At 40.5% G+C, this 18,915-nt stretch overlaps 1 protein-coding gene across 3 annotated transcripts in view; it reads left to right on the top strand.

Moving 5' to 3' along the window:
* Positions 1-18,915, top strand: part of Dpp10 (dipeptidyl peptidase like 10) — a 1,452,235-nt gene that overhangs the window by 778,209 nt on the left and 655,111 nt on the right. Inside the window, exon 1 of one of the 3 annotated variants that reach the window (XM_021198714.2) lies at positions 11,443-12,111. The exons of 1 other annotated variant lie outside the window; for it this stretch is intronic. In XM_021198714.2, coding sequence (XP_021054373.1) covers positions 12,040-12,111 — 72 coding nt within the window. In that variant the 5' untranslated portion in view covers positions 11,443-12,039. One more of the 3 variants, XM_029538361.1, reaches the window with a different exon arrangement.

Raw genomic sequence — 18,915 nt, 5'->3', positions numbered from 1 at the left:
AGAGAGAGAGAGTATGTGTGTACGTGCATGCTTGTTTGCTATAATGAGTATGAAGTTTAGAGGAGCTCTCGGAAAAGTCAACTATCTCCTTTATATTGAACCTGGGAATTGAACCCAGGCCAAGTTCCTTTACCTACTCACCTGGCTCACCAGTCTTCCTCTTATTTGTTTTTTAAGGCCAATTTTACATGGCATTTGACCTTGACGATGTTATGTTTCCTTGAATTTCTATATAAATAAAAGCTCTTCCCAAATGCCAATAGAGCCCATTTTATATACTAAAATAGTATATCTCCAATGGCTTACCCTTTCACTTTCCAGATCACTTTTTGCTTTATTTGCCAAACAGATGTAGACATGGGTTAGATACCTACTCAGCACCCACATAAAATCCAAGCACAGAGTTGTTGAGTTTATAAACCTGGCAATGGGGAAGTAAAGACAGGAAGACCCCTGAAGCTCTCTGGTCAAAATCTAGCAACATAGGGGCACTGCAGGTCTCAGTGTCACAAAAGTAGGAAGGAAAATGATTGAGGAAGACACCTGGTGTCCACTTCTTGTCTCCATACACAGTAACACTCACACCCACATGCACATATGCAAATACCACAAACACACACACACACACACACACACACACACACACTTTCACTTTGTTAAATGTTTGAAAGAAAAAACAAACTCTACCCTGCATTCTCCATAACCATTAAGATTCTCTGCTACATGGCAAAGTCAAGGTTTGCACTTGGGGAAGTTTTGCATTTTCATGCATTTTGTTCCCTGTAGTTTAAAATGTACTTGGAACCGGGCTACGAAGAAACACTACGCCTAGAAACTACATGAACATTCTATTGTTCAAATATAGTCATTGGAAGAAGTTGCCAACCAGAGTTCTCCTGTGTCCTGCTTTTATTATCTGTTACTTTCTGTTCAATTCTGATTCCACTCATACTAATTTCCTTAGTATGGATCGAGTTGAGATTTTAAAGAAGTCCTAGAAGTGCAATGTTAAACTTTTGTTGGGTCTGGTTTCGGGAGAAGGCTCAGGCCGTATGGTTGTAAGCATGAAGGTCTGGGTCAGAGTTCCAGGATGATATAACAAAGGTAAGCCTGTTTGTGCGTATATGAAGTTCCAGAGTTGCTAAGGCATACGCAGGCAAATCCAATAGTTCCATAAAGTAAATAATGTAGATGGATTGCAAGGAATGATACTCTAAGTTGTCCTCTAACCTCCAAACCGCTCCCCCATACACATACAAGCACATGTACACACATACATGCACCTGTACAATGAAGTGTCATTTAGTGTAAGGAGAGGAATAGCCAAGTCAGTATACTTATTTGGATCCCATGGCATTCCTGAAAATATAGCAATCTAAATATTATACTACACTGAACTTGATATGCAGATCGATATTGCTTGCAACCTTGCCCATTTTGTGAACATTGGCATTAAACAAACTTGAGATTTTTGAATCTGAAACAAAGACCACTGTTCTTCATGGTAGATCAAATAGGAAAGGCATTAATTATCATATTTGCATTGGTTTTCCTTCCTGCCAAGTTCCATGGAAGCAAAGCTCTGCCCAGGAAGATAACTTCTCACAAAATGAGTCCTGTACAGAGAAAGATTTGCACCACAGGAACCCAGTCTTTTCTTCCAAAGATAGGTGTGACTTCCCCTCTCAAACATTTACTGGACAGATATTCATTAAAATATTTGGGGAGGACAATATTCTGAAGAACATGGAATACTGGAATGCCAAAGATGAACAGAAAATAGACTTCCATAGTACCTTCTGTCTTAGTATTTTAATGCATAAAAAGATACTTTGCTTTATTGGATATTCAGTGTTGAGTGTTTGGGGTTTTCTCTGAATGTTTTGAAACTGTCGGGTCAAGTGACAGCTCCTTTTTTATGGTCAAATGCAGTCCAGCCCACAGTGGGACATGTCTTTATCCAGTTAAGAAAACTTCCTCCTTCAGGGACCAACCTAATATAGACAATCCTACTTGAGACTACCTTCCACTTTGAGTCTACCTTGTATTAAGTTGAAAAATAAAGTGACTATCCCATACTCTCGCTGTGACTTTTCAGTAGCATACAAAACTAAAACATAAAATTTCATAGAACCAGACAGGATTTAATATTGAGATAGTGGGTAAAAGACTATCTCTCAAGAACATTTTTTTAAATATCTCCCTCTATTTATCAGGAAAGATAATTAGGCTCTTTCCTCATACTGCATTCTAAAATCAAACAAGAAACAAAATACCCACCATAAAACTTTAACCTAGTACCCATGAGAAATCTGCTTTTCTCTAATAACTATAATTTACTACATATGATGAGATTCTATTTACCTTAATTATGGTGTTGAATAAGTTTATCAAGAATGAAGGTATGATCACCTGCAGACACAATTGCATATGCCAGCAAGATTTTGCCAACAGGACCCTGATATAGCTAACTCTTGTGAGGCTATGCCAGTGCCTGGCAAATACAGAAGTGGATGCTCACAGTCATCTATTGGATGGAACACACGACCCCCAGTGGAGGAGCTAGAGAAAGTACCCAAGGAGCTGTAGGGGACTGCAACCCTGTAGGTGCAACAACAATATGAACTAACCAGTATCCCCTGAGCTCGAGTCTCTAGCTGCATATGTAGCAGAAGATGATGGCCTAATCAGTCATCATTGTGAGGAGAGGCCCTTGGTCTTGCAAAGAATATATATTCCCCAATACAGGGGAATATCAGGGCCAGGAAGTGGGAGTGGGTGGGTTGGAGAGCAGGGTAAGGGGAGGGTAGAAGGGAGTTTTGGGATAGCATTTGAATTGTAAATGAAGAAAATATCTAATAAAAATTTGAAAAAAAAAGAATAAATGTATGAGGTACACACTAAACTATGTACTATAGGAATAGTTAGTAAAGAAAGTAATAGTGCACTTGAGTGAATTTATGGATGAGTGTTCATCATGATTTGGGGAGATGGAAAATTGCTTATTCTGCTTCTCCATGTGTAAGGGAGAAAACCACCAAAGAGGACTGTTCATTTGCCTTAGGAAGTTCTCCATGTTTTATCAGTAAAGGTGAAACGCCCTAATCCTGTAAGTCACTGAAGAGTCAATTGAAGAGTCTTTCTCTAATGGCTGATTTTCATGAATTGTATTATTTGTTATAGATTCTCTCCACCTCCTCCTCTTATTGTCAAGTTGTTATATATAACAAATGATAAAGTATTACAAGAAATGCTAAGCTTTGAAATTAATTGGGACTGTCAACTACAAATTGCCTGCAGGGGAATGAGAAGGTTAGAAACAGGACTGAAAATTGAAAATGTAAACTTATGCAGATCTATATCATATAGTCAATGTCAGAAACAATGTTTTGGAACTAACCAATAGAGTTATTATGTTTTTGAGATCTTTATAATGGCATTAATAAAAATGTTAATATTAAGACATCCTACAGTAGCTGGGTGTGGTGGCACACACCTTTAATCCCAGCATTTGGGGGGCAGAGGCAGGCAGATTTCTGAGTTTGAGGACAGCCTGGTCTACAGAGTGAGTTCCAAGACAGCCAGAGCTACACAGAGAAATCCTGTTTTGAAAAACAAAACAAAACAAAACAAAACATTCTACCAACTTCAGAATATATATACTTGGGCTCCCCTTTTACCTTTAACCCTTCCATTCTAAGTTTTTTTTTTCTCTCTTTTCTTTCTTTTTTTTCTTGACTGGAATAAGAGAATATGACATTAGTAGATATTTAGATGTACAGATTTATCTAGGAAATTAGTAATGTAAAATATTTCCCTATTATAAGAAATTGAGAGCCGGGCGTGGTGGCACACGTCTTTAATCCCAGCACTTGGGAGGCAGAGGCAGAGGCAGGCGGATTTCTNAGTTCGAGGCCAGCCTAGTCTACAAAGTGAGTTTCAGGACAGCCAGGGCTATACAGAGAAACCCTGTCTCAGAAAACAAAACAAAACAAAACAAAACAAAACAAAACAAAACAAAGTTAAAACAAGATTTCAAGATTTTTCCACCCAGGGGTCCATCCCATAATCAGCCACCAAACGCAGACACTATTGCATATGCCAGCAAGATCTTGCTGAAAGGACACTGATATAGATATCTCTGTGACGTTATGTCAATGCCTGGCAAATATAGAAGTGGATGCCCACAGTCATCTATAGGGTAGAACACAGAGACCCCAATGGAGGAGCTAGAGAAATTACCCAAGGAACTGAAGGGGTCTGCAACCCTATAGGTGAAACAACAATATGAACTAATCAGTGCCGCCAGGGCTCGGGTCTCTAGCTGCATATATAGCAGAAGATGGCCTAGTCAGCCATCATTGGGAAGAGATGCCCCTTGGTCTTGCAAACTTTATATGCTCCATACAGGGGAACGCCAGGGCCAAGAAGTGGGAGTGGGTGGGCAGGGGAGCAAGGTGGGGAGAGGGTATAGGGGACATTGGGATAGCATTTGAAATGTAAATGAAGAAAATATCTAATAAAATAAGTTAAAAAAAGAAATTGATACAGACAGGTGGGTGATAGTTAAGCGTGAACAAAGATAGGTAGATAAATGATTGATAATAGGCAAATAGATGATACTTAGAAGTGATTAGATGAATAGGTAAATTATAGATGAATACATAGAAAAATAAATATACAGGAACAGATGGTAGACAATTTTAGAAAGAAAAACAGATGAATAAATGTTAGAAATACATAGATAATTAATAAAAAATAAATAGATGGTGTGCAGATAGATATACAGATGAGTGGGTAGAGAGATGAATGATACATAGATGTTATAGAGAGAACAAAATGTGATAGATAGATGGTGGTAGATAGATATATGACAGATAGATAGATAGATAGACAGACAGGGAGATGATGAATACATAGAAAGATGGAGATGAATATAAGGAGAAATCTATATCAACAGCAAGCCACTAAGTGAGAGTCATAGATTGAGTAAAATTAAACATGACAGAAATGAGACATGAATTTTAATGAGCTTGATTATAATACATGAGGATGTCCTCATGTCACAATTTGCTCAGTCTAAACAAATAACTTGGTCTGGTGAAATACTTTCACAAAACCCTGTGGGCTTGGTCACAAATTTCCTTTGTAGTCTTCCTCTTGGTTTCTGAAGGAACATTCATCTTGTGTGAATCCAGTCATAAATCTTTAGTAATAAACTGAGCATGGTAAATATACCAGAAAATAGAAATCGTCTTACTGACAAACATAGAACCAAGATCATATATAGAGTTCTCTCAACTGGTAGATTCCCCTCGGTGATCTCTGAGTTTCTGTCCCTGTTGCTGTGGTAAAATGCTCTGGCAAAGCTACACAGGTGAGAAAGGGTCTGTGCTAGCATAAAGTTCCAGGTGCCATCCACCATAGTGGGGAAGTGTGTATTGGAAGAGACTTGAAGCAACTGTTAACAGTAAAGAAACAGAAAGATAAACACAGCTCCTGGACTTACTTTCTCCTTTTCTATTCAGTTCAGGATCCCAGCTCTGTGAACAGTGCCACTCACATTTAAAATGGGTCTCCCCTGCTTGATTACTTAATGAAAGCAATCCCATACAGGTATACATAGAAAGCCACCTCTAAGGACATTCTAGATTCTGTCCACTTGACAATAAACACAAACCGTCATGCATAGGGAATGTATTCCATTGTGTCTTGTGAATTATATAAATTATAACAGATCACAATGTCTGACTGTAAGAAACAGCGTGTATGTAGTTCTCAAGGACAAACAAAAGACAAATTTGAATCACTAGAAAATCTAGTCTAGTTTAGGGAAATGAGAAATACCAGGTTCCAAAAAAGAATCCATCAAAGGAAAATTTGTTATCTGAAAAGGACAAATATCCCCCTGGTGTCACTTATCACTCTTCCATGTTTAACAGCCTTTCTGCCATGTGTACACAGAAAACTTGTCTTCAAACAGATACAAAAATGAGAAATAAAAATTACCACTAATATCTGCAGAAAGGAATGAAAAGGTCTTTTGTTCCTGTGCCAATAACCAATTGATTGAATGATATTCTTTTATTGGTGCTAGTGAGGTGGCTCAGTGGATAAAGGCACTTACTGCGAAACCTAATAACCTGAGTTTGATTCCAGTCCAGTCTCGTAACTTGCTCTCTTTCCTTCACACAAATGTCATGGTTAAGTGAGCACCTATACACTTCCCTCACCCCCACATACCTACTACATGTCTGTTTTTTAAAAACAAAAAATATGGGCTGGCAAGATGTCTCAGCAGATCTAAAGCCCTTGAGGACCACAGCTAGCATCCAGAGAATGCACTTAAAAGCCAGACATGTAATAGCCTATCTACAATCCTAGAACACTGAGGATAAACTTGGGAGATCCCCAGACAAGCTATACAGCCAGGTTCAACAAGGGACCCTGCCTTAATATATAAAGAGAAGAGTAACTATGAAGACATTCAATATCAATTCTGGTTTCTACATAACATGCACACAATTGTGCTTGCACCAACATGTCTACCCACATATTTATGAACATGCTTATGCATATACCCACATATTTATGAACATGCTTATGCGTATACCCATATAAGTTATGCACACATGTGTTTGTGGGTGCACAAGTGCATGCGCACACGTGCACGCACACACACATGCATACACACACACACAATCACACACTGAGCTGAGCTTGTAGTAGGTAAAACATTATGGGTGAAAAAATATCTTATATTAGCAAGTCATTTCATAGCCACAGCTCAGCTCCACATAGAAAAACCATCCCCAGGAAAAATCACCTGCATTGTTTTATTGCCTTGATGGTCTTATATATGTCACCGAAGGCTGTGAGGTGAAAGGAAGACGTGAGGTGTGTAAATATAACAAGCAGAGAGACTCTTTCAGACTGCAACTCAGTATGAATGAGCTGTTTGTCAATATCCCCGGGTCTCTGGTGAGCAACAGGAATGACTCTGAGGATGCTGCAACTCTGTCTCCTTCCACCAGAGATCATAATTGGGCTATGAATTTTTATAACAGGAGAGTCTTCCTGTCGCAGACAGAGAGTGACAGAAAGTTTAGTTAACAGTAAAAAAAAGGCTCAGAACAGGCAGAGTTGCCTTCATGGATAGCACTTGAATAGGTAATGCCTCTTTCTTCCTGTCCATTTTTTTTTCTTTCTTTTTCTTTTTTCTTTAAAACAAGCATCTGTTATAGTTTACCAGCTGAGACCTTCAGAAATATGCAGCTTATTTCTGAATGATGCTCACTGTACTGGTTTTCTGCCCAAGGACATGAGGGACTCTTTAGCACTGTGGGGGAATTTGAGAAGCCTATAGAGGTGAGGAGAAGTAATTTATAAATCGAAACCAAATGATAGCAAATGGTATGAACTAAAGTTGCATCTTCATGTGCAAAGAGCTAATTGGACCCATTTCCTGCCAGGTCTCTGAAGCCTGGCTTACAAACTGTCTCTCTGGTATCCTGCTCATTACAGACACTCAATGGGGAACCAGCACCTGCTGGGGAAAGCCCTCTGAAGGCAGGTTGTTTGTGACAAAGCAGATTTACTTATGGAAAAAGAGAGAAGAGCGAGGGGGTAGCTATGCAAGTAGCTGTTTTCAGGGTCACATTAGTTTTATCTAGTTTATCTGAATTTGAAGAGTTTGTCTCTACTGTGCTCTGTAAAATCTCAAGGCATTTTTGTCTTCCTCTGACATATCAGAGTTTAACTGGGTCTTATTTATTACTTGCTTGCTGGTAGAGAGTAAATTTTGCTTCTTTATCCCTGTGCCTATGTTTTGAAATGGAAGATTAGAACAGATAGAACATGCCTATTTCTGGAACAGTCTATCTTTGCCACTGATGCTGAATTATTTTAATAATATCTTGAGCCAATTCCCTCATTATCTACTTTTGTAACCTGTCCTCAATGATTCAACTTCATATTCTAAGGGGAAATGTCTGCATTTCTGTATGTACAGTGGTTGGGGGGGAGAATGTCTCTAGGAACCCCAGTGAGTCCATGGAGAAGACAGCTGTGTACACTGTTTTGTCATGGGAACCTGAAGCCCTTCAGTTTTCACAGTGCAACAGTGGACTTAAATTTAGTAAATAATTCTGAATGAAGTGGTCAGCTATCTATCAGAACCCATGTATAACCTTTAAAAGGAGTATTTTGCAGGTGGCCTTATCAGGTGTTTCTAAGTTGTAAGAGCATGATTTCCCATCACTGGAACAGGAAACAACCCTTATTACCTACTCACCAGTGTTACAATGCCCGTGCTGCTTTAGTTCCTCCAAGAAACAAAGTAAGAAAATGTTCTCAGAGACACTCAAAAAACTCGTTATATTTTACCTTATTCGAGTTATGTTGTAAGTATGATACATGTGTACCCATGGGTTCCTGTGTGTGTGTGTGTGTGTGTGTGTGTGTGTGTGTACATGTATGTGTGGTGCCCAGGAACATCCATGCACATATGTGAGGAGCCCAGAGCTCCATATCTGGTGTCTTCTTCTGTTACTCTCTATCTTACTGTTTGACACATGATTTTTCTCTGAACTTTCAACTTGCTGATTCAGCAGGACTAGCTTGTGAGCAAACCACAGGGATCCCCCTAGTTCTGGGACTCCAGGCATGGAATCCAACCAGGGATTTTCAGTGTGAGGGCTTAGGATCTGATCTCAGGTCCCTGAGCTTGGGCAGGAAATGCTAGTTAAGGAGTCATTTCCCTAACCTCATTATGAAGCTTTTTATTTTCAGCACAGCTATGTCAATTAAATGTTAATTTTACATTTATGAATCCTAAAGATACTAATAAAACAATATAATTACTACGCAATTGAGTGTAATAAGAAACTACTGGAAAATGTATAGGTAAGTCTCTTTTGTGAACTACCTAATTTTTTTTTAATTTAATTTTTATTATTTTGCTAACATCATACATGAGTACCACACATAAATCACTGCCACTTCTCCTTTCTCCTTCCAATTGCTCTTGTGCCTACCTCATTAAAAGTTCATGACCTCTTTTTGTTACTAATTAATTAATTACTATATATATATATATATATATATATCTGTATATATTCATAATCTAATTTCCCCTCACTACATTGTAAATGTAAGTAAATAACTTATCATTCAGAACATACTTTTCTGATTTACAAAACTAAACATGTAAAATTATGCAGATTTAGAGCTAGCAGGAATCTTAGTAGTGATCTAGTGTGGAAATTTTAATTTAACCAGATATGGATGCAGAGGGAGGTTACCATTGGCTTCCCTTGGCTCTTAGCTCCACAATGATGCTAGCAACTGCTAGCCTGCCTAAGCCTAGGTGGGTACTACAAACACAAGCAGTGATTGTTATATGAATATTAGATTATGAATTAGTATTTCTGCCTTTGTCTTAAATAATGCTGTAATCAGAGACCATACTAAACAGAACTGCAAACATTTCTTAGAAAGAAATGTTTCCTTTCAGTAAGAAACCAAGTTAGAACTAGAAAAGCTAAGATTGTAGTTCCAATGTCTCATTTACTCACATTTCTGAGGAGAGAGAGAGAGAGAGAGAGAGAGAGAATATTTTATTTTATTTGGGGAAATCAATTTACATGTGATTAAGATTCCAAAGTTTAAACTATAGGTATCCATGACAAAAGGCAAAGACTGAAAGAACCTCTTCTTAAAAGTACGATTCTCTTCCAGGCACCAGAGTTAGTGAAGCACGTAGCAATTTATGTCTTGATTTGTAAGAAAAGTAAATTTTATACTGAATACTAAAAGTGAATGCAAGTTCAGTCACTGAATTCAATCCAATAAGTTATCCCAAATGGAAGCCACTATTCCGGCCTCATACTTTCTCCATGTGAAAGAAATCTGTCATAAAGTAAGTTCCCTCACGTCGAGCAAATTGTCCAAAATGGAATCGCTCGAGAGGACTCGTACACTCCAATAAGGAAACGATGAGCAAAATGGAAAGATGGACGCATTTTCTGAATAATGCATGCTGTCTCCCCAGCCACTCAAATGACATAGAAGGAGGAAATCTGGGTTGCTAGATTTATGGGCTAGCTATTTTACTTGTATTTCATTTTTATACATGCTTTATACTTTTACAACAAGTAAAATTATTCCCATCAAAACGTTATTTCTACTCAAACAGAACAAATAGAACATTCACAAGAAGCCAGGGATCACAGATGTTTGAAAAGTAAAGGTTTCCTTTCACCCAGATTTGCTTTTATGGCCGTTGTGGGTAAACATAAGTTTTGTAGTAACACAATTAGCAAAGGTAGACAGTTGACAAGTGGCGACTTCATAGACAGAGTAACTGGGACAGGAAAGGAGACAGCACTTAACTAACCACACCCCCACACAGCTCCCCAACACCAATGTCTCTGTTCTCTTCTACCCAACTACTGAATTTATTCAAGCACCAGCTGGCTCTGCAGGTAAAGATATTCCCTAGGTATGGATCACCAGAGTTCAAGCCCCAGGACCAACTCGGCTGGGGGAGAAAACCTATGCTGGAATATTTGTCTCCCTCTCATCTTTCACTGATGAACAATCCTCTATGGACCCAGAAATCAGACTAGGACAGTGCTTGTGTTCCATTTACCAAAATATATTCCTCTGCGCACCTCGGACAGAGCCACCTGCAGGTACTTGCGGGTGAAATTAGTGACCTTTGATAATTATAGCCCACAGTGCTCCACTTCTAAACTAGGCTGACTTTCTGATTTATACTAAGGCTCCAGGTCCCAGGTTCCATGCTGTAGTATAAGCTCTTGCATACAGGTGGAAGGTGAGTGGAGAGGATCAGAGCCTTAATCTGGCCCTTGCTCCCCCTCCCCTTATCTCCTGTTTGGACAAATGCTCTGGGAAACATACTCGGATGGGAATGACTTGAATGGCGAGGAAGAACTTAAAAAAAATTTTTTTTAAAGGATGTGGAAAGAAGAACCATGTGTGGTTAATGCCTTTTTTTTTTTTTTTTTTTTTTTTTTTTTTTTTTTTTTTTTTTTTTTTTTTTTTTTTTTTTTACACAAACCTTTAGGGATTCCAGTGCTTTCAGCCATCAGGGGAATCCAAGCTGGAGGTTAAAGCCTTTCTATTGCCTTAAGTCAGTAGGTGCACACCCTCAGGTCACCATGTGGGACAAATGTCTCCGGTGCAGACAGGTGTTGCACACGCCCAGTGGGGCTCCAGGCGGGGATCCCCCTCGCACCCCCTCCCCTGCTACCCCTGCTTTCTCGAAGTGCTGGAGCATGCCTAGTGGCCGATCTGGAGCCACCAAGGGTTTTTGCACTGGCTCACACTCCGCTTCTCCGGGTTTTATCCAGAGCCCACGGGGGGTGGGCGGGGGGCTGGGGGGGGGAGCCCGCAGAGCCCGGCGGCCTGGGCTACACGAGTGGGGAGCGCGTACGGGGCTGTCTCCCGCGCACTTTACGGTTGCTCGGGAGATGCTGGAGCGCAAAGCCTGGCTGCTGCTGCTGCTGCTGCTACTGCTACTGCTGCTGCTGCACCTGGCGCGCTGAGCACCGTGCGGGGAGCCCCGAGGGCCGGCGGCGGTGCGGGTGCGCGGGTGGCGGACTGCGGTAGAATGAAAGCCTGGCTCCTCCGGCGTTGCAAGCCACCGCTCCGGCGCGATCAGGTGCTGGCAGCCAGCCGCCCGCCGCTCCACTAACTTGCCACTTGGTCGCATCTGGTGTCTGCATTTTCGGGTGGTGGTGGGGGGGCGGGGACAGTGGGGAGTCCGAGGATCTGCGGTAGTGGAAAAGAGGGATCCTGCAAAAGAGGGAGACTACTTGCCTCTGCTGCCGCTCTCCGTCCCCTCCCTGGCGCTCCCCTCCCCCCCCCAACCCCACCGCTGCCGCTGCCGCTCTTCTCTTCCGCCAATTCCGAGAGCGACGGGGCGTCTGTGACATGCGATCGCTTGCCAAGTGACGGTCCCCGAGTGTGAAGTGCCCGCGAGGAAGTGTGAGCTCCGACGCGGGCGGCAAGGGGATGACAGCCATGAAGCAGGAGCAGCAACCCACCCCCGGGGCCAGGGCAACCCAGTCGCAGCCAGCCGACCAGGTGAGAGTTGGCCTCTAGGGACTATCCCTCCCGGGAGGGGTGGCTCCAATCAGTCCACACACACACACACACACACACACACACACACAAACACACTAGTCCCTCAAGATCCGCTCCCACGTTTGCCTCTCTTCATCTTCCCTCCGCCCCACTCCCAGGCTCTCTTGTCTCATCTATGGACCCAGCAGGAACTTAGAGCAGCCTAGTGCGCTCTGGGGCCGGGCGTCGGGATGCTCAAGGTGGAGAGCCGCGGGGAAGCGGGCAGAGAGGTAAAGGCTGTAGATGTGCCACGGCGGAGAGGCTGCCGTGGGAGGGAGGGGTGATCTGTTCTGCCGTGGGGTGTCTTGACTTCTGCTGAACGCATTTGGAATGGATCTAGAGCGGTCCTGGAGACTGGCTCTTGTACAGGTCCAGCCTTGTCTCACTGTGGCTCGGACGCGCGCTGGCTGGAGATACTGAAGTAGGCAAACGACCTTTAAGCTGTCAGAGTTTCCCTTCTGTTTTCTTTTGAGAGGATCATGATGGAAAAGCAGGGTGGAAAAAGAGGACTTGGCTTCTCTAGTCTGCCGGGTGGAACTGAGCATGAGGGAATAAAAGGCGTTTATCATTCTGAGTGGCAAGGAAGGTCTGGCTTTGGTGGTTTGTTGGGTCTAGATGTGTCGCCTCTGCAGAACTAAGGTGCCCTGTATTGGCTGATTGGTTATTACTGTCCCCTTTATGTCCTTTGATATCTGCCACCCTTTTTGGGTTGGTGTTGTTTGGGTCTTTAGACAATCTGTACCCTAATGTTATGGAGAAATGTCTGTTTCCTGGGTCTGGTTTGGGGGAGATTTGAGAGTTGAGTCACGCTTTTTCTAAAGTTGGAGGGGTCAGGAGTGAGGCGATGCTCTCTCGATGAGGATGGAGGTTGTAGAGAGTCTGCCTGAGATGCGATCATATTTACATCAATTACAACTGGATTAAGAGAGCCATTCTTGGTCAGCGCAACGCTATGGAGCTAGATGATCCCGCAGCGAGATGCAGGATGTGGAGCGCCAAGCTCTTTGCCCAAAGAGCGCACTGTGGTGGAAGGCTGCTAGAGGCGGTTCAAGCATAGACATTCAGTTCATGGTTAGAAGTGCGGTGACTGGGCTGGGGGACCATACAAGGCAAGTAGACCCCAGCTCTTCAGCTCTTGGTATTCTAAACACTGAAGCCTTGGGGGAGCTGTCCAAATTGCCCTAGCGATGCTGAAGCAGAGGAAGGGATGCCAGGAATGTTGTTATTAATATTCCAGTCTTGGTCATCTCTCCTGGCTTGTGGTCTCTTTCCTTCCTCTCCTATCCCATCCCATCTCGCTGCTCATGTGTTTCACACAGGTGGAAAATTTCAGTGTTTTACAGCTCTCTCTTGCTCTGTCTGTTTAGTGAGGTAAAAATTGCAGAGTTTATGAAGCGTTTGCCGCCTTAAACCACCCGTTTCTTCTCCCTTAAATAAAAAGGCAAAGATTAGATTATTCCACAATGTCCCCTCTTCTTATACCTCTTCTCTGTTCCACTCCCCCATCAGCACACATCACCACATCACCATGTAGAGACTGGTTAGCAGACTTACTGAAAAATATTTCAGGAGAGGAACATGGATATAATCTTCCATTTTTAGGCTGAAGTCCTTAAATTTTATCCACAAGGCTTGGACTCTTGACTGCTCCTGGAGGGATGTAACCGATAAGAATGATTAGCCAGGACAGAGTCTCCACATGAAATTTTTGCTCACTAACCTGTGACACCAGCTGGTAACTTGAGGTGCTGCAGACAGCTTCTGGAAGGGTGGGGGAGGTTTGCAAGAGGCAAGGCAGATATACAGAGGCACACTGTAGGTATGCGTGGCAAATCCCTTTGTCAGGATTAACATGACACTTAAAATTCACATGGTAAGAGAGGTTCGAGCATGGATTCATTTATGTCCCTTGTATGAGTATTTGTAATGGCTATGTCAGATATTCAGAGAGTGGTCATCTGCAGAATTCTAATTCTAATTGGATATTTTAACGAGATTCTGTGCTTGCACATGATTTCAAAGTGTGAGTAACATGCATCCAGTCCATGTATTGGAAGAGGGTGATTTTGTAAATGCAAAGTTAGTCTGATATAACTATTGCATTAGCATCAGAGGATACTTTCAGAAATTCCTGGGGAATCCCTGTAGCTAGCACTCTCCTTGTCCAAAGACTAATATATAAAAGGATGGCCATTGTGAATACTTAAGTTACAGTCTGAAACAAAGAATTGAACAGATTTAGTCACAATGCCTTGAATTTCAAATAATCAGACAACGTTCATACCATACTAGATACGTTGGAATAAATGTACTGGCTGCCAGAATATTTCAAAATAAAAATTCATAAATTTAACTTAACTTGTACCTTCATGCAGTTCTTTTCTGTGATTAAACAGGAGGCATATTCCAGCTACTCACTCAGTGTGTATTGATTCTGAATGATTTAGACTTTTGAATGTTGTCCAAAAGGTCTTTCACTTTCTGCAATAGTGATTTTCATGAGCCTCAAAGATGCCTTGCCCTGTGGAATCTGATGTACATGCATTTAGCATGGGACAAGAAAAGTCATTCTTGGGAATGGTGGTGGCTAGGGGGTCATAGAATCTGGTAACTATCATAGCCTATAAAGGACTCTTTTTCTCTGCTTCCTCTTGTCATTTGCTGTCCTCTGTCACATTCACCCTGACCAGAGGCAATGCCTCCTAAGAAAGCAGCAGGGGTTGTGCACATTTTTAAAAAATATTTTGAGTCATTGCCAATATATTTATCATTTTAGTCATCACCCTTTTAAAATACCGATTGATTCATTTGTTTTTTTTTTAAAGACTGATTGCATTTACAATAGCTGTTTTTGTTTTACTAATACTCTACATTTATAAAAGATTCAACAATAAATACTCTGGCAGGGGCAGATACAATCACACCCACTTACAATGATCAATTCCTCACTTTTTATTGACGGATCTAAAGATCTTGAGTGGCCAATTATAGCTCATTGTTATCCCAGAACAACCACCTCTGAAGCAGTTGCTCTGTGTGCTCTGATGTTCTTGAGTTGAGCAGGAAACATTTATCAAATGCAGTTTTCTATTAGACTCTCAAAGCAGTATTTTGAGGTCACTTTTGTTGCCTCCATTTCCCACTTAAGTGATGGTATGAATGCTCTTTTTACAAAGTTAAGCCTCATAAACAAATTTGTCTTCAGAATTGGTGATGTGACTGAACTTGGATCATTTAAATTGGAAGTCCCACCTCCTAACTTCTATACAATCACAACAACATATTCTCATGATAGGTAGTCAGAATGATTGCAAACTTTGCTTTGTGCATGTGTGTACAATAACTTGAATGGTAAATAGATATATGTCTCTGTAAATAGATATATGTCTCTTTAAATCAGCAGCCACCTTGTAAATGCTGCCTCTTGAAACCTTAAAAATGAACTAGACATATGGCTAAATAATCTAGAAACAATGAAACAAACCAGGTAGATCATCACAAGTACATTAGGAACTTTAGAAAATGTTTCTATCTCACTTCTGTGGTAGTGAGGTGATTCCCAAGGTTTGTGAGGAGTTTAGCAAGGCAGGGTTTTGAAATTTTTCTCATTCCACCAGGTGGCGCCCTTCTGCTGACGCCAACCGGGACAGTTACCTCCTGAGTGCTTGGCTGTCTTAAAGCCAACAAAACAAAACAAAACAAAACAAAACAAAACAAAACAAAACAAAACAAAAAAAAAACAACTGTGGGCACACACAAAGCTCAAATAAAGTAAAAGAACAAACTCCAGTTCCGAAATAGAACTTAACGGTACTTTTTAAAGCAACTGTTTTTACAGCAATGATAAAAATGGTCATGCATTTTTCCTTTAAGCATTCATTTTTAGTACCAGAGTAAATTTTCACAATGCACATGCAGGTCTCCTAATAACTAACTTATTGTCAACTTATGATGATGTAGAGCAGGTTTTAAAGGACTAAGTCAATATAGCTATTCTGCTTTTGACTGTTAGGTAATACTAAGGGGAAAACATTTTGATAGGGAAGTTGTCTTTCAATGCTTTTATTGCAGCCTTGTCTAACATCCTTGCTTAAAATTTTGAAATGTACACTAGAGACTGAGTTGTAGAAAAAGTTCATGTTTCTTCTCCTCATGTATAGATATGTCATAATGTAGTAAAAAAAATTACTCTTTTTCGCATAGAGTCTTGAAAACACATTGGAAGGGATTCTGTAAAGCTTGTTTGAACCAGGTCTGTAATCACAGGAGCTCGGTGACCAGGAGTCTCGGCCAGCCTGGGGTTCAGAGCATAAGTTTGAGAAGCAGAGACAGTACAAGAGTAAGCTCATGTGATTCCCCCCATACACAAACTCTATGGGGGACATATTACTTCCTTCTAACCAATGTTTAAACTGTACCGTGTAATTTACAGTGAGAGTTATAAATGATTTGATCAGGAATTCTAATTTTGGATGAATAAAGATTATGCTATGATTTGAGACAGAATGTAAGTTTCCTATTCTTTGTCTTTCTTAATGTGTGTGTGCATGTGTCTGGGTATCTGTGTGTCTGTATGTCCAACAACCACGTCCCACATTTTTCTCTATTGCTCCCTACCTTATGTTTTAAAAGCAGGAGTTCTCACTGAACCTGAAGGTGTAACTCACTAGCTAAACTAGATGCCCCCAAGCCCAAGGCATTCCCCCCCAGAGTTTCTGCTTCTGGATCTTTTAACTGTGCTGAGCATCCAGTTTGGGTTCTGCCAGTTGAAAGCAAGCAGTTTCCTGGCTGAGTCTTCTCCACAGCCCCCTATTTTTGGTGCTTTTGAAACAGTCTTGTTATGTACCCCCAAGATTGTCTTGAACTCCCATATATCCAAGGAAGTCCTCCAACTCATGGTCTCTCTCCTGAGTGCTGGAGTGACAGGTGTGACCCCACCCCCAACCTGTCACTTTACCATCTCTTAATTTCTTACTTTACTCACTTAAACATGAAACACTAAACTAATAAATATACAATATAAATATTTCATATGTAAGTCATTTTATCTACTGAATTAAGAACAAACCATAGAAATCCCTTGCTGAGAATTATCCGCTTTTATATCTATCTATGTATTTCAAGGGATGAACAAACGACACATTTAAAAATTAAATTATATAAAAACACATTAAAGGAAATTGTGTTATGAAATATTAATGCTACACTATCTTATGCATATTATACCAAAAATAAAATGTTTAAGCTAATTATCTCCCAAACTGATGAAAAAAATAAAGCCATTTCTTAATTTTAGTAACTTGAATTATTATGACTGTAAAATGTTATAATCCTTAGTATGCAAAGCCATATTTCTTTTATTTAGCATGTATCCTGCTACACATAGATGACTTTCATGATTATGATTGGGAGCTTTCACACCACCAGTAGTAAATATTTACTCACATTTGATTATGGGTATTTGCTAGAAGTCCTAATAACCTAGTTTTAATTTTCAATTTGACATGAGGAGAAATCATCTCAAAAATAGTGTCAGTGAGGGTTGGCCTGAAGGTGTATCTACTGGGATTATCTTGACTGCCCTCACTGACAGACATTGCCTGGAAGTGGGCAGCACCAGCCCTTGGTCTTAAGCTCTGATATGTATCAAACAAAGCCCGCTGAGTAGGTGGTATGCATGCATTCATTTCTGTTCTTACCTGTGAATGTGACTTCACTAGCTATTTCAAATTCCTGTCACCTTGTATTCCCCACAGTTATGGATTGCTATCATTATAAGGCAAAATAAACCCCTTTTTCTTACTTGCTTTTCTCCGGTGTATTTTATTATAGTGGCACAAATGAATCTCTGGCAGATAAGATGATTTTATATCTTCATTGCTTCTGTGAGTGATGGAGACTGTAAGAACTTTACATGTTTCCTATAAGGATTAAATGAGATAATATGATTAAATGAGATAATATGATTAAATGAGATAATATGAGAAAGAGGAGTGCCTTTTGAAGAATACCTGTCTCACGCTCAGGCTTCTCATCACATGTGAGGTCTGGGAATTTGAGCCTAACCAAAATTTAAATAATAAAAAGATCATAAGCTACCTCTAACAGATTCTGTATAGTTTACAGATTCTACGCACTTGCATAACTGCGTGGCTTGTCTGTGAATGTAAGTATCGCGTGACAATCTTTGCACTTCAAGACATTCAGGTTTTAAAGCATTTTTTTTTTTTGCATCTCAGAATGCAATCCTTCAAAACTGTTCAATCATCCCATTTTCTAATGGACCAGGCTAAAAATAAATATAGGCTAGTTTTCTAACATTTTAATTAGGTATCAAATGTGTTGCATATAGTTTCCAATGCAGTTCACTTAATCAGGTAATTAGTATGAGGAGAGTGTTTGAAAAAAAAATGATGTGATTTACAGAGCTACGTCCTAGAGACATAGTCATGAAACTCATGTCTTCACAGGACATGCTCAGGACTAAGCCACATCATTCATTATTGCACTATATAGGGGAGGGACTCAAGGCCCTAGCCATCCCTCATTGAGGAACTACTTCTTAATAACTGCTAAGAAGGAGTCGACGTTTTCTTTTTTCTTTTTATTTATTCTTTGAAAATTCCATGCACCCACACCATGTATTTGGTGATATCTACCTTCTCTTTCCTTCCTTCAGCTACTCTCAAAAACCCCCATATCACCCCCTCCACTTCATGTCCTTCGTTTGTAATTTTTAGAAATAATTTCTTTTCTTTTTTTTTT

Source organism: Mus pahari, chromosome 5 (assembly GCF_900095145.1).
Source record: "Mus pahari chromosome 5, PAHARI_EIJ_v1.1, whole genome shotgun sequence".
Lineage (NCBI taxonomy): Eukaryota > Metazoa > Chordata > Mammalia > Rodentia > Muridae > Mus > Mus pahari.
The sequence above is the reverse complement of the archived record's forward strand: the minus strand, read 5'-3'. Positions and strand labels throughout refer to the sequence as shown.